The 14,327-nt window shown below is 38.8% G+C and overlaps 1 protein-coding gene across 2 annotated transcripts in view; it reads left to right on the top strand.

Annotated features, from left to right (window-relative positions):
* Nucleotides 1–14,327, top strand: part of LOC104020345 (cytosolic phospholipase A2 epsilon) — a 33,099-nt gene that overhangs the window by 8,653 nt on the left and 10,119 nt on the right. The window contains exons 4-11 of one of the 2 annotated variants that reach the window (XM_087746788.1): nucleotides 1,689–1,825; nucleotides 2,525–2,656; nucleotides 3,276–3,316; nucleotides 9,933–9,975; nucleotides 10,587–10,650; nucleotides 11,679–11,821; nucleotides 11,978–12,067; nucleotides 12,796–12,833. In XM_087746788.1, the coding sequence (XP_087602914.1) occupies nucleotides 1,689–1,825; nucleotides 2,525–2,656; nucleotides 3,276–3,316; nucleotides 9,933–9,975; nucleotides 10,587–10,650; nucleotides 11,679–11,821; nucleotides 11,978–12,067; nucleotides 12,796–12,833 (688 nt within the window). Of the gene's footprint in view, nucleotides 1–1,688; nucleotides 1,826–2,524; nucleotides 2,657–3,275; nucleotides 3,317–9,932; nucleotides 9,976–10,586; nucleotides 10,656–11,678; nucleotides 11,822–11,977; nucleotides 12,068–12,795; nucleotides 12,834–14,327 lie in introns of both variants that reach the window. The other variant, XM_087746789.1, reaches the window with a different exon arrangement.

Here is a 14,327-nt window from a genome sequence, read left to right as displayed (position 1 = left end):
GGTTAAACCTTGGTGTTTCCCATTTCAATGGTATTTTTTCTATTTACTTATTACTGAAATGTTTGTGCTTAATTTATTGAAGTGAATCTTTCTTCTTGGTCTTTGATTCTCACATTCCTATTTACCAGTGGAAAATAAATATGTTTTAAAAGTCTTTCTCCCTGCTGTTGTTCCAGAGCAAGATAATTTTAATAGATTTGGGTATAGGCCTGGAAAGCTAGACTCTGTTTTGGACTCTGACACTGCGTTATGGGATCTTGGGCAAGTCATTCAAGTTTTGTCAATGTACTTTTTTGTTTAATCCTTACATTGCCACTGTGAAGTAATTAATCAGTGTGTCTCAAGCTCTTTGAAAATGGAAGCTCTAGCATTAATCACCATTAACCATTTACATTTTCATCTGCCTACACTTGTGCCTCTGCTGAATGTCTGACCAGTCGTGCTCTTCTGATCAGGTTTGGCTAAGGGAACTTTCTGGAAACACTTTCCTTCCCACAGTCATTATCAAGGTTTTGCTGACAGGGATAGCATGGTTAACTACATGATAAAAGCACAACTTGGGAGAAATACAGTCGGTTGGTAGAAAAATCTAAACCTGTAGTTGTTACTGAAAGTTAAAGAGGAAATACATGAAGAAAATTGTATTTAATATGGTGTAATAACACTGTTAAAGGTTTTAAGCATGATGCAGGGATTGACTATGGGTTGAATTATTTGACCTCTTCTGACTCACAAGATTGCTGTAAGAACCAGATGACTCGTTGAGCATTGCTACTGTGAAACAGGGAGGGTATGCATTGCATTATAGGTATGAGAGAAAGGCCATTGGTGCCTGTGTCAAGCTTCTGCAAGTCTCACTTCCTGATGGTTCTCCCTCCAAACATGAAGGGTCAGAATATGGAAGGAGCTGATGTCTTTGGTGGCACTTATGGCTTCCTTCCCCAGACTTGAGTGACGGCAAGATTTTTCTAGTTTGCAGATAGAGTGGTAGGAAGGAATAGGATGAATTGTAACTTAACCCTGGTGTTGAGACTGGTTTTGTTTTCCAAAAGCCTTGCCGAAAAAGGCAGAACTTCTAAAAATTTAATCAAATATATGAATGAACATGAAATTGGCACATTCTGATTTGTGATTAGGAAATCAAACTTTCAGCTTTGAAGGGGGAACACTTTACCTTTTGGCAAAAAAAAATCTGTCACTCTTCATTTAAGCCAGCACTTTGATAAAGGCTTTCAACTAGTTAAGGTACCAAATCTGGGGATGAAATGCTAGAAAACAAGTCTCTCTGCAGCCCAGATTGAAGGTTGTGAGGTGTGTTGCCTGAGCGACAGAAGAGCCATCCTAGAGCTGATGTGAGTGCACGTGGCAGAGGGCACATACTGGTAGATATTCTCATGTTTTGGCAACGTTACCCTGCCCCAGTCATTTGGATAGTCATGAATATAAAGCTAAATGCAGCATGCATAGGTGTACTTGTACTGCATGTGGAGTACAGTGCTATTTCAAATAAAACTTTATATTAGGAATGAGCATGGCAAATGTATGAGGATGTTTCTGTTTTCCTGTGAGTGCTTCATTGTATTATTTACTCCTCCGTGTTGTCTTTGTCTTATTAGGGTTAAAAGTGCACAGTGCAGTAATTCTTTCTCTGGATACGTTATCACTCTGCTCATCTTTTCGTTATACAGTCACCCTTTCAGATTGTTACGTGACACTGTGGCTGCCTACTGCCTCAACTGAGAAGGTTCGGACCAGAACCATCAGGAACAGCAAAAACCCCGTCTGGAATGAAGCTTTCTGCTATAAGATCGACCGCCGAGTCAAGGTAGTGAAAATAGTTTTCACCATTCACTGTCTGCAGATAGTCAGCAGGTTATGCAAAACTACAATAAACCAATAATTATATAGCTAGTTTCCAAACACTGGAGGTGTTAAAGATTCCTCAGAAAAAACTATTGCTTACATCCTCCTCGGTATTGTTATGTTCCAGCTATTTGTTACTTAAACATCTACTATACTGAAGCAGTGAGAAGCAATTAAATACCCTGCAGAATATGGCCTTACTATCCTATTCCTGATCTTGACATATACAAGTGAACCCCAAGATAAAGATCACGTAGAAATAACAGTAAGATCAGTTAGTTCTAGGTAGGGTGGAAAGGAAATCCTTTAAACATTCTTTATGTACCTGTGCCTGTTTTATACATTTAGAGCCAAATGCCATAAAATAAATGTAGAAATACTTAATACAGTTATTTATCACAAATTCATGAATGTTCTGCATGACCTGCCTGTGTTGTTTCATTTCCCCAGGCAGATGAGCCTGCTTCTTTGTGTATGTACAGTTATCAGTAATATGAAGTCTACTACTCCCAAGTGTCTTTCCCTTTTCTGTTTCTTTCTCCTTTTTCCTTCTTCCCCTAAAACTGGAGGGAGGGAGGAAAACCTAGTCTTGAGATTTTCCTGCCTTATGGAGCACTTACATATAGAAATAACCCAGGATATTCTTAACCTCTTTTTGCAGAATGTGCTGGAGCTAAAGGTCTGTGATGAAGACACCGTCACCAGGGATGACGAACTCTGTACAGTTCTCTTTGACATAGATAAACTCACTGTAGGACGTACTGTTCGAGTGAAGTTTCAGCTGAATCCACAGGTGAGCAATGGAATTATTAAGAACAAAAGCAAATTCTTTCCTTCCATCTAAACATATCCTTCTGCAGTGTTTCATTATAGGACAAATCTACTTAAACTCTATTTTACTGCTATTATAAGAAAGACTTAAAATCCCTGTATTGAGTGCTCCATGCTAGTTTTTGTTAAGAACAAATCTCTGTGCTAAAAATCTAGGATGGAACCAGGTAGAACTAATTAGCCAGTGCCTTAAGTCTGAATATTTCTGGCATGTTGGTTCTTGGTATGAGTTCTGAATTTTCAGCCACTTTAAACTGTAATAATATTAAAGCAGCTGATTCTTTTTGTGTTGGGAATTAAAAACTGAAAAATGGCTGTTTTAGCAGAACAGCAGTTCCTACGTCTCCATGCTTATATGGCATGTAGATTTCAAAAAAACTAGTTTTAGCAACTGCTTTTTCAGTATCTTAAAATTCAATATCTTCAGCTGGCACCATGGTTTTTTTTTGCAAATTATTCTTATGTTCTAGGAATTTTCTTAAGTGCTATTCTAAATGTATATTTTACAAATTATATGTAACTGGTATGATGAAAACTGAAGAAAAATAAGTAATATACCTTTCTTTTTCCTCTCTCTTCAGACACGTGAGGAGCTGGAGGTGGAGTTCACATTGCAGAACACGTGAGTAGAGTCCTAAATTCTATATAAATTGTTGTATTCGGTATAAAAATAGTCTGGAAAGCTGGTTCTTATGCGACAGTGCTTCTTAAACCTACAGTCTCTGAAAGCAATACCTAGATGTTTTCATTCAAGTCTAGTAAACTGGAATTTCAGAATACGTATTTTTAGATTTTAAATATCTGAAAATGTCATTTTTGCCCTGTTTGACTGCTACTTCCTGGGCACCAACTTCCTCCTGTTCTCTTTGTTGTTGGATCAATACACAAGGAACTATGAGGACAACTACAATATTGAGGAAGTTTTGACCCTTAGAAGAAGGAATGCCAAGCCTAAATGTCTTATGTTGCCCTTTTTTGGGGAATCTGTTTTTTTAAATCCACAGCATTATAAAATACTCTCCTGTAAGTTGATCTATTTATCTCATCTGGCAACACATGGGGAGCTGTGGTAGGCTTGAGTATCAGTTCCACCAGGGAGAGAAACTAAATATTTTGCATAAAAAAAGGAGCAAAGATCACTGTGGGAGGCTGCGGACTGAGGAACCAGGAAAACTGGAGGAGCAGCACTAGCTTCATTTGGTAGGCTTGGAGCTGTTGGTAGAGTTTGACTGTTTAGGGGATGTGTTTGCTTCAGGTAATTCATGCTGTGGTGAAATCTGGGAGCATGTCGCTCTAACTGGAGAGGGAATATGATGCAGGATCACAGGTATTGTAGTTGTCTCCGTAATATGCTTTATGACTCTGAGGAAGTTACTTAAAAGGATTTTTGTTACCAATTTGATTGATGTCATTGGACTGAAAGTGTTGTTAAAACAACCTTAGAGAAGGGATGGTACTGCTGGAACCTTCTCAAGGCATTTGGGGCACTTAGGAGGCCTAGCGGGACAGTATGTTGGTGGAGAGTTTGAATAACATGTTTATTCCTGACACAAGGGGAAATTGGGACTTGCTGGAGAAGGGGCAGTAGCTCAGTGTCATGAATGGAGAAGGAATCTCTCGGTGTTCACAAGCAAAAAAGCCATCAGAGATAAAGCAGTCCTAAAATCTCCTATTACAACCCATGCAAACTCATCAGGGTGGATTGTTGTTTACTGTGCACCAAAACTGGCAGAAGGCCCAGCAACAGCAAGACAAATGGTGCCTATCACAGCTTAGGAGTGTCGTGAAATCAGTAACAGCAATGGGGAAGGGAACTCCAGTAGATGTCCCAAATGACCTGTCTACAGTCTTCCTTCCTCTGCAAGTTAGAGGGTGACTTGTGGAGTTGGTACGTAGAATCATACTCTAGATAATCCTGTCTTTTGATGAGGGAGATCCAGGCCAGTTGTCTGGCTTGGATATTGTGCATGAGTGGGTTTGTGTATGGGGATGGAGGCTGGAATTTGTCTCGGAGCATGTGCACACTGGCTCTGTGTCAAAGTCTTCTCTTGGACCTTGCAGCTAGTTGCCTTTTCCTGGAGACATGTTCAATAGATAAAGTAAAAAATTTAGCAATTTCTGCAGGTGCTGTCTGAGTAGGAATTCTACGGGTTGGAAAGAGATGGTTGGGACTGTACAAATAAAAAGGAACCTGGGCAGTGCCAAGGAAGAAGTTTTTAAAAGGAATCATAATCATGGCTCAGTTGCTACACCAAGAACACATCTGATCCACTTTTTTCATTCAGTAATGTAATAGAAGTATGCCCAAAGAATGCCACATGTAAAAGTAAGAAATTGCTGCATCATAAGTCAGTCGCAGGGGAATGCCCCTGTGAGGTCCCAGAAGGCCCGAGAAAAGGGAATACACTTCTCTGGGAAAATGGACTTCTTGTCAGAAGGCGGATAAACATTTCCCCTACTATCCCTCATTTGCATTTCTTGCATATGTATGGCAGTCAATACTGTTCTGCCCATCAGTCAAGCTTGGAATAAATGTGTAAGCACATCTGAATTGATTAAATATTGTGACCTTGGTAGGATATTGAGAGGGTTTTTTTTCCCCTCAACATAGAAAAGTGTGATATCGGGAGTAATTAATGAAAGGGTTTGTGCACTAAAATTGGACACAATGGATCACATTACCTGTGATAAACGGAAGAGCCCTGAAAAGGTCTGAAAGACTGAATGGAAGCAGCTGAGATATGGGTCACTGGAAAGCTATGGACCAAACCAACCTCTCCTGTGTTGAACAAGTTCAGCAGGTTTTGGGAAGGGTTTTTGGCATTGCTGGATGGGAGAAGTGCTGACAGAGATTAGAGATAATTTTCAGAGGAGGAGGAGAAACAACCATAGTGTTAACAAGAAGTACAGCTAATCATGTGGGACAGTTTCTGCAAATCTGGTATTGTGATGGGAACTATGAGAACATACTTTTTTGGGGTAAATATGGCAGTTTTTCTCTGAAATTGATAATGATTCCCACCAGCACATTTTGTCTGACACTATTTACCTGAAGTAGTTTTTCATTCCTTCCCCATCTTCATTCCAGACTTTACCAACTGCAAGATTTACTATATTAGCCTGTTCTTTCTTTCCAGCGTTTCAGATGAATAATCTCACATGAAGTGTAACTCCAGGCCAACAAAGTTTCCTGGGTTGCATCTACAATAGTGGCTTTGTCGCTCCTATTTTTGTTTGCCTATTGACATCACTGCAAAAATTATTTGTGTTACTTTTACCAAAGAGAGAACACTGTAAAAATTCCCTCACGATACACTGATGGGCTGTATGAAATTGATTCCTGCATACATTCCCATTATCTTATATTTAAAATGGAAGAAAACCTTCATTTTGGTACCTTGGTTTCCACAACTGCAAGACGAATACCCTCTCTAGTTTTGCCTCACTCTTATACCACTCCTGCAGTACCTGCAAATGCTCACCTCTCTGCTGCCAATACCCGTGGCAGGCACTGAGAGCCAAACATTTGATCCTAACGACACAGAGAGGAAGGCATACTCCTTCCTCCAAGTGCCTTTTCACCAGCAACCAAGCCAAGGGATTGCAAATGCCCGCCCAATGTTTTATGGGCCCATAACACGAGCCCAGCTGGCGTGAGAGCTGCTGCCCTCAAGCAGCAGTGACAGAAAAGGTAAGGTCGTTGTACACAGGTTGCTGATTTGCATACTTTAGTGCTTTTTGTGTTATTTTCTGGTGATTATCAATGTTAATGTGGGCTTTCTCCCTTGTATTTCCAATGGTAGGGTCCAGCATCAGCATGAGCCTCTACGAGTTGCCACAGGGACGGGGTCCCGCTGGACTAGGTGGCTTCGCTCGCTCAACATCCCCCTCCCCTCCGACTTCTACTGAAGCCCACACCTGATATTGAGGGGCCACAAAGAGACTTCTGATGAACTAAAAGGTACTTTGCGTTTCCAAGGAGAGGTCTGAGGGCCCCAGGGTATTTGCTGGATCTGCTGATCTTCTTTTTGGCCTCTTTCTATCTTTCAGATGTCCCAAGTTCAGGAGGTGCATCTCAAACAACTCTTAGAAGAATGAAGGACCACTCTTACACAACCTTTCATCTCAGTTCCCCCCCTTTCTTTTTTTTTCAAATGTGAAAGACAATGTTTAAAGCAAAGCCCACTTAACACAAATAAATGTAAATAGGTGTACAAAAAGTTGTATAAAAGTTAAATATTAATTATTGAAATATGGCAAAAACATGATTTTTAGAAAATAAAAATCTTTTTTTCTTTCTGTAGTTCTGCTATGTTACTTTGAGAAATTTCCCCCACGTGTGGGGGGACCAGCAGATCGTGCTAGCCGTTTGGTTTGGGCACTGCTGAGGAAACTCTCAGAGTAGGCTGAGCCTCCATCCATTGGGGGCCAAATGTACTGTTAGTATTTGTGTTCGTGGCAGAAAGTCACAGGGCTTCAAGGAGCACCGAAGGCAAAAGTTTTAAGCTGAGAAAGATGACAACCAAAGAATCTTTGACGTGAATACAGTTTTCTTTATTGAAATAGTACCATCCCCCATGCTTCTCTTGGGTCGTCAGAAAGCTCAGAAAAGTAGCCTGCACTATGTGGAAGCTACTAAAAGAAGTGGAAGCTGGATCTGACATGAAAGAATTAAAATTTGGTACATAAGTATCAAAAAATCCAGATTCTCTGGTGAAGTGGAGCACAGTAGTCTACTCTAAATGCAAACTGGAATATGAGAATCTGTGTGACTGTAACTTCGCGTACAATACTGCCTGTTTCATTTTAAGTCAGGCATGATCTAAAAAAGGACAAGGCAGCAGTTTGATGTGTACCAGGTGCTGGAAAGTGATCCCCAGGCTCAGAGTCCACTGCAGTCTTACGCAACCCTTCAAGAGGCATTTAGTGGAGAAGGAAGCCCAGGGTCTCTGTTCCTGGCTTTCCCTGCCACAGACCATAATATGCTCCCAATTCTCACAGTAAAATTGAGGTCTGCATTAAAAAAGGCCACAAATCACAAACTGTGGTGGAGGAGAAGACAGGAGTGTTAGTATATGTAATGAGGGCTGTCTAATAGCAGGTTGTTTGTTTGTTAGGGAAATTACCAGCTAATCCTGAGAAGTGGACATTATTCAGTGCCCCAAAATTGTGGCAAAATATCAGCTGTGTTTCTAGCCACAGCTGATCTCCAAAGCTTCAGAGAAAGGTGTGTGCCTTTGCTGCTCTTAAAACAAGTGTATGGATCACCAGGTTAAAACAAACAAACAAAAAAAATTAAAAACATCTATCTTCTGCTGTGACCAGCAGAATCCTTGAAATTTGGGATATAAAAGTTGGAAGTGCAGTGTGGAGAGTAACCAACAAGTGACAGCAGCTGGGCTTCCTTACAGCAGTGACCACAGAGGTGATACCCCAAGAGGGACATCTCAGCTGTTGGTGCTTAATGCCTGTGTTGTCCTGGTTCTTCCAGGAGCCTTCCAAGCCATTCTGTCCAACAGTGCAGGTTCTTCCACCCTGTTTGAAGGTCATGCCTTGGACCTCCTAACTATCATACTATCAGCCGAACTTTATACTTTGCTGGTACCAATACCTCAAATAATACTACACTCTACTGGATATTTACCTCCATGAAGAGACATCTTTTCCTGCCTTTCCACCTTCATTTCACCAGGCTATGCAGGCTGAGACCTTTTAATACCCACCATGCTGTTTCTCTGTGTTCCTTAATTTTTTTAAATGAAGTATTTGAGGATAGTGACACCATGTCATGTAATGTTACAACTATTTGACTACAAAATAGTAATTAAGTGCAAAAGTTTGTCTGAAACAAAATTTGAGTGTGGTATTTAAACCCATTTCCCTGCATGCAGGTAGAAACACTGAGTATTTTTTTTGCCCATTCTTGACCAATGTTCTTTGAACTCTTTTAAAATACACTTTCAAAAAGAGATCTTGCAAAATTCTTAAGCAAAATTCTTTTTTCCAGTGTATGACTGGTGTGTTTTGTTTTTTTTTTTTTTTTTTTTGAGGGTGGTTGGGACTTTTTGTTGTTGGTGGTGTTTTGTGGTTTTTTTGTTTGGTTGTTTGTTTTTTTTACTGGAAAGTTTTTCCTGAGTGTTCTGCACTGTATTTATCCTATTTATATTCTTCTCTTAAAGGAAAATATTGATTTGGAAATGAAACTTTAAACTGTTTATGAGCTTTGAAATTTTGGGAGAATTCTTTGTCATGGGAAATTTTATAAAGCTATTTTCATATGCGTTTATACTGAAATGTAATATTTGTGATAAACCTTCTCTTAAAATGGATAATAACAATGATGTCATTCATCTGATTTTAAAGGAAGTGTATCGCCTGGTTTCAACTGAGATGAAATATCTCTCTGAACTATATAACTATGTGAGACTACAGAATATATAATCCGTAGCTTGTAAAGTCTGAATAAACAGATCATACTTTCTGCAGCAGGTTGAGGTGTTAGTGCTCAGTCCTTATAATTTTATGTGTGCATTCATTCCCTTTGGACTAATCCGGGTTATTGAGATACTGTATGAATTTACATCTGCAATTTAATAAAATGGTAAATTATAAGATATTGTTAATGAAACATTGCCTGATTTTTCTGAGGGAAAAATATTTAAGAATATAAAAATTACCGTCTGCAGTATATGAACCCCCTTCTGCCCCTAGATGGATATGTGGAAACATATCTACCCATATAGTGATTTATTAAAATCTCATGTGAGTTTTGTAAATCACTTTATAGAGGTCAGTACAATTTCTTCTGCTGTTATGGTAATTTTTTGAAAATTGTGGAAATCTAGACAAATGTATTAGTTTTTCAAGTACAAAACCTTGGGTCAAACTGTGTAATAATGATCAAAACAATCAAGATGGATGTAACAGCCTCCAGCTCTCCTCAAACTCAGTATGTCACGTATCAGAATTCATTACATGGTTTACTAAAGCAAGCATGAAAAACCACAGGAGTAAAAGCCCAGCTTCATATTCTACCAAGGGTGGATGGAAAAACTTGCAACTCAGCTCATCATCTAGAACTACGCTTGATAAAAGCTTTAAAGTATTTTTGAGTGAGAATGTTAAAGTCAGAAATGTCAAAGTTGGTGGGGGGAAAATGAGTAATGTGTTAACTCATAGACTTAAATATTTCTGAATTGTCCAACCCATGACATTATATTTTCCATTTTATTTTTCAGTCTGGACTATCCTGATGGCATTATTACTAATGGAGTACTAGTGGTAATGTATACTTCTTACAATCTTTCCTGTGCCTGCATAACAAGCGTTCATATTTTTAACTCTGGAAACTTTGAGTTGTGTCCCAAAGCCAGTACTATCAATCAGCCACACTGCCTTACTGAGAAAAAGGATCTGTTGTTGGCACTGAGGATCACTGTTTTCCCATCACTCCAGTACAGTGCCACCTTCTGCAAAGGCATGCTGTGAGGCTGCTGTCAGCATGCATGTGCCACCTACTTTCTTGTGTAAACTTGAATTTCCTACCCATTACTCCCACATTACACCCAGAACTATCAGGGGTTAATGAAGAAAGTGATAAAATGCTCATAAGAAGAGTCCCATATCTCAATACACCTATTATTTTGAATAGGTCTTATCTTCTTTAATTAACTGTCTCTCCAAGTTCAAGCAGCTCATGAGCTGTTCCTCTTTACTTTCAAACTTAGAAAAAATACCACGTCACTGTTGCCCTCATGTTGTCTGAAGACATAGTAATAGATAATAATTGTGTTGCTCATTGATCAGCTAGAGGGATTGGTTGAGAACAGTATGAATCACTCGCAATGACATTTACACTTCTCTCAATTGTCATTTATCCTCTCTTGCTACAGGCACGTGAGGTTTCCCGTTTGGAGGTTAGAGTGGATACAGGGAAGCTGAAGCAGCAATCCACAAGTGAGGTTATTGCTTCATTAACCTATTGTTTTTGTGTTGTGATTCAGTTGTTATAACAGATGTTGAAAAATTAATAATCTGTTGTGCATGTTACTCTAGCTGTGTCACATAATACTTAGTTTCGCCATGCCCCACCTTGCAGAAAGATTGTATCTGTCAAAATTCAAGTTAGTCAAGTATTTAGTTCCAAGGCAAATCTTAAATTGATGCAAAAATAGAGGCATAAATACTAGAATTAAAAACTTGTAAAAAAATCATATTAGCTCTCTTTGTTTATTGCTTGTTCAAAATGAAAATTTTTAACTAAGTTGGATCTTCTTTTAAAATTATCTTATAATTTAATTAATATGTAGAAATCGTATTCTGTATGTTAATTTGGGTTTGAGCATGTACAAAGTTTCTGCACATTCAGGGTTCTGGGGCATGAAAGGTTAGTGACCAAAAATTATAAGCCTCTTGGCCCTGATCTTGCAAGAGAACAGCATACGATCTCTCTGTAAACGTAAAGGCTTTTCCATACAAGGAACACAGCCTTTGAGCTGGCAGGTTGTTTCAGTTTTGGTGACATGAGGGCACATGTCAATTAGTCTGCTTGATTTTTTGGGTTTGAATCATCTGAGTATTGTAGCAGACACAACATACAAGAAAATGTGCATGATGAACCAGAACAGACTGACATCAAATAAATGACTCTCTTATTCAATGTGAATAATCCAAAAATCCCTTTAAACTGATACTCCTTTAAATCTCAATCTTGGTTTTATTTATTCATGGAAAACACCTACCAAATACTATGCTCCAGTACTTCAAAAATATGTGATTTCTGTATATTAATGATTTATACAGATCTACCAACATGTTTTATACCAGTTTTGATTCTGTTTCGGCCACCCAAAGTCTATTTAATCATCATGGTGTAAGGAAAATCAGACAAAAAGTGTGCAGAGTAGAAGCGGATTTTATTTATTAGTTATGTGTGTTTGCTTGGAATAGTTAAAATTCTCTTTGTTCCCTGCCTCTGTGTTTAGACCAGGAGCTTACATTTACAGTGAAAGGATCCCATGAAGGAAGCCAAAAGATTTCACTGGATTCTGACCCCAGCCTTAGGATCATCGTATTTCACTGCGTCATAAATGACCAGACAAGACTGGATATCATATTACCAGAAGAGGTACGTTCCCCTTCTGTATGTTATCATTAACCTCGATGAAATTAGATGAAGAAATTAATGTAACCAGTGAACTGAACTAGCCCTCTTAGTAGCAGAAGTTCTAGAGATGATAAACCTTTCATGTGCGCATCCCTGCCACTTTTTACGTTGTTTCAGATGGCAGATAAAAATGAAACAGAGAAATCTGGGGTCCTTTCTTTCCCTCTGAATTCACTCCCTTTGCAGAAGGAAATAATAGTAGACGAGGTGAGTGCTTTGAACCTTTTGAAATGAATATTTTCAAAATGTGCTTAATATTGTCCTCCTACAAATGAAGTTACCAAGTAAACAAAATCACTGTGTAAAATTATACAGCTATTTATTGAAAATGTAAAAAAAGATTAAGACTGTCATAATCACTTTTAGGGAAGCAGGTGTTAATAATGATAATAATATGAAAATTATTGCAAACCTGCATCCCAAAATTAGAATTAAGTGGTTTCAAGAAACAAAAATGACCTTCATATGCACATGTATTCCAAAATTTCTTTTTGGGTATTGGGGTAATTCCAGAATGGCTAGTAATTAAAAAAAAAATAAAAAATCCAGAATACGAGCTTAATTCAGATCTTAACTTGTCTAAATATTGATATTGAGAGTGCTTTTGTATGTAATTTTTTTTCTTTTTTTTTAAATAAGGTAACTTGTCTCTTTCTTGTTGCTTCTTCTAAGTGTGCACACTGTGAGCTGGTGTGGCGTAACATGCAAGCTCGTGGCACACTAACTGCCCCGAACGGACAGGCTTATTAGATAAGAGAGAATTTTATTCCAGAGCAGGGAGTGAGACTTTGGTTCATTGTACCAAAATAATGTCCTTAGCCATATGAATTATTATTTGAGAACCTCCTCTTTTACTGAATGAGCCTTGCCTGAGCTTGAAAGAAAGAAATGTTTTAAAATTTGATGGTAACTAGCTTTATTTTCTGTATTTCTAGGATCATTCCTTTCACTTGTGCCTGACAGCAAGAAAATGGTAAGATAGCCTCTTTTTATCCTGTCATCCAGGATTACTGTAAACTAGTTATCTAGGGTTTTTTCTATGGTAGATGGAGAGATCAATACATGCCGTGTGAGTGCCTTGTCCTGTACTCACATGGTGCCTGAGGTAAGTGCAAGTCTGCTGCAGCTACAGGATCATGCAGATTAATGTGAGTTTATGAGCCTTGGTAGGTTTCTTCAGAGTAAATTAGCCTATTTTATGACTACTGTTCTTAGACATGAGTAAAACTGCACTACTCACATTAATTTTACTGCCAATTTCTGCCAATAGTCAAATCTGCATAATGACGGAAAGAAACTCCATTCCTCTTTAACTTTACAAAGTCACACAAAAAAAACGCAACCTCCCCCCCAAAAAAACCAAAAACCCCCAAAACAGGTCAGCCTGGCTTCTGCTCTTTCTCCTGCTTCACTGAGCAGAATGAGAGCTTGAGACCTGATCAGCTGCACCTCTGCCCAGCCCACTCACGGGGACAGAATTGCACCAGTGCTAGGTAAAATTGAAGACAATGAGGTTTTATGGTACAGCTGAAAACTTCATATGGTTCACAGCATCCTTACTATTGGGTGATACGCAGAAGGGAAGAAAGGTGCATTTTTCAGACCATGGGAGCGGTTTATGTAGATGAAATCCAGAGCATAGGAAGAAGAGCTACCTGCTCAGTCTCAGCCCATAACAAAACATATTAAAATGTAAATCTTTCAGATACAGATTTATAGAGAGAGCAAGTGAGCAAGAGAAATTTTAATCTACCACTAAAAAAGTTGTTTGCTTTTATAAGTTCAATCAGTTGACCTTATTCTGTTTTCAAAATTAAATTGTGATATACCAAATTTGCTGGAGAACAGAGGTTACTAACATTAACCCTTGAGACATTCATGTTTGTGAAATATTGGTGAAAGTCATGTTCAGGATAGAGTTTGCAGCCACCAGGGGATGATGTGACCCAGAAGATTTGGTCAATATTGAGTGCTCTTCTCGGTAACAAGTATATTTGTGGTGTTGAAGGCACAAAACATTACTTGCCATTTGTTTGGTTTTGTACCTTTTTTCTACAATTTTTTTGGCTTGTGCTTCACATTTCTCAAGGGAGAAAATTCAGTGTGGCTGCCCACGTGGAAAAAATTATGGATATTCTCATATATTTGCAGGATGAAGCTTGCAAATGCTTATCTAGAAATCTGTTCAGCGCACAGGTGAAGGGCTGAATTTCACGGGACAGAAGCTGAGCAAGGGGTGATGCTGCAGGACTTGTTTTGCAGTTCAAGTTCCATCACACAACTCATTAGGACCTTCACTTTAAATACTGGTAGTGAGCTGTCAAAACCTGAGAACGTGTGATGGTGGCATCACTTGAGTTTTCCAGGATGTCACGGTAGCAAAAAGGAATGGATACAGAAAAAAATCACCCCTGAAATCACCCCTTTTGGTGATCTTTCCCTGACGTGTGTGTCTTGCCTTTGTGCC

The sequence above is a fragment of the Nipponia nippon genome, unplaced genomic scaffold (assembly GCF_047370975.1).
Source record: "Nipponia nippon isolate SJK-2023a ecotype South Korea unplaced genomic scaffold, ASM4737097v1 scaffold_10, whole genome shotgun sequence".
Classification (NCBI taxonomy): Eukaryota; Metazoa; Chordata; class Aves; order Pelecaniformes; family Threskiornithidae; genus Nipponia; species Nipponia nippon.
This window is presented reverse-complemented; position numbering and strand designations above follow the sequence as displayed.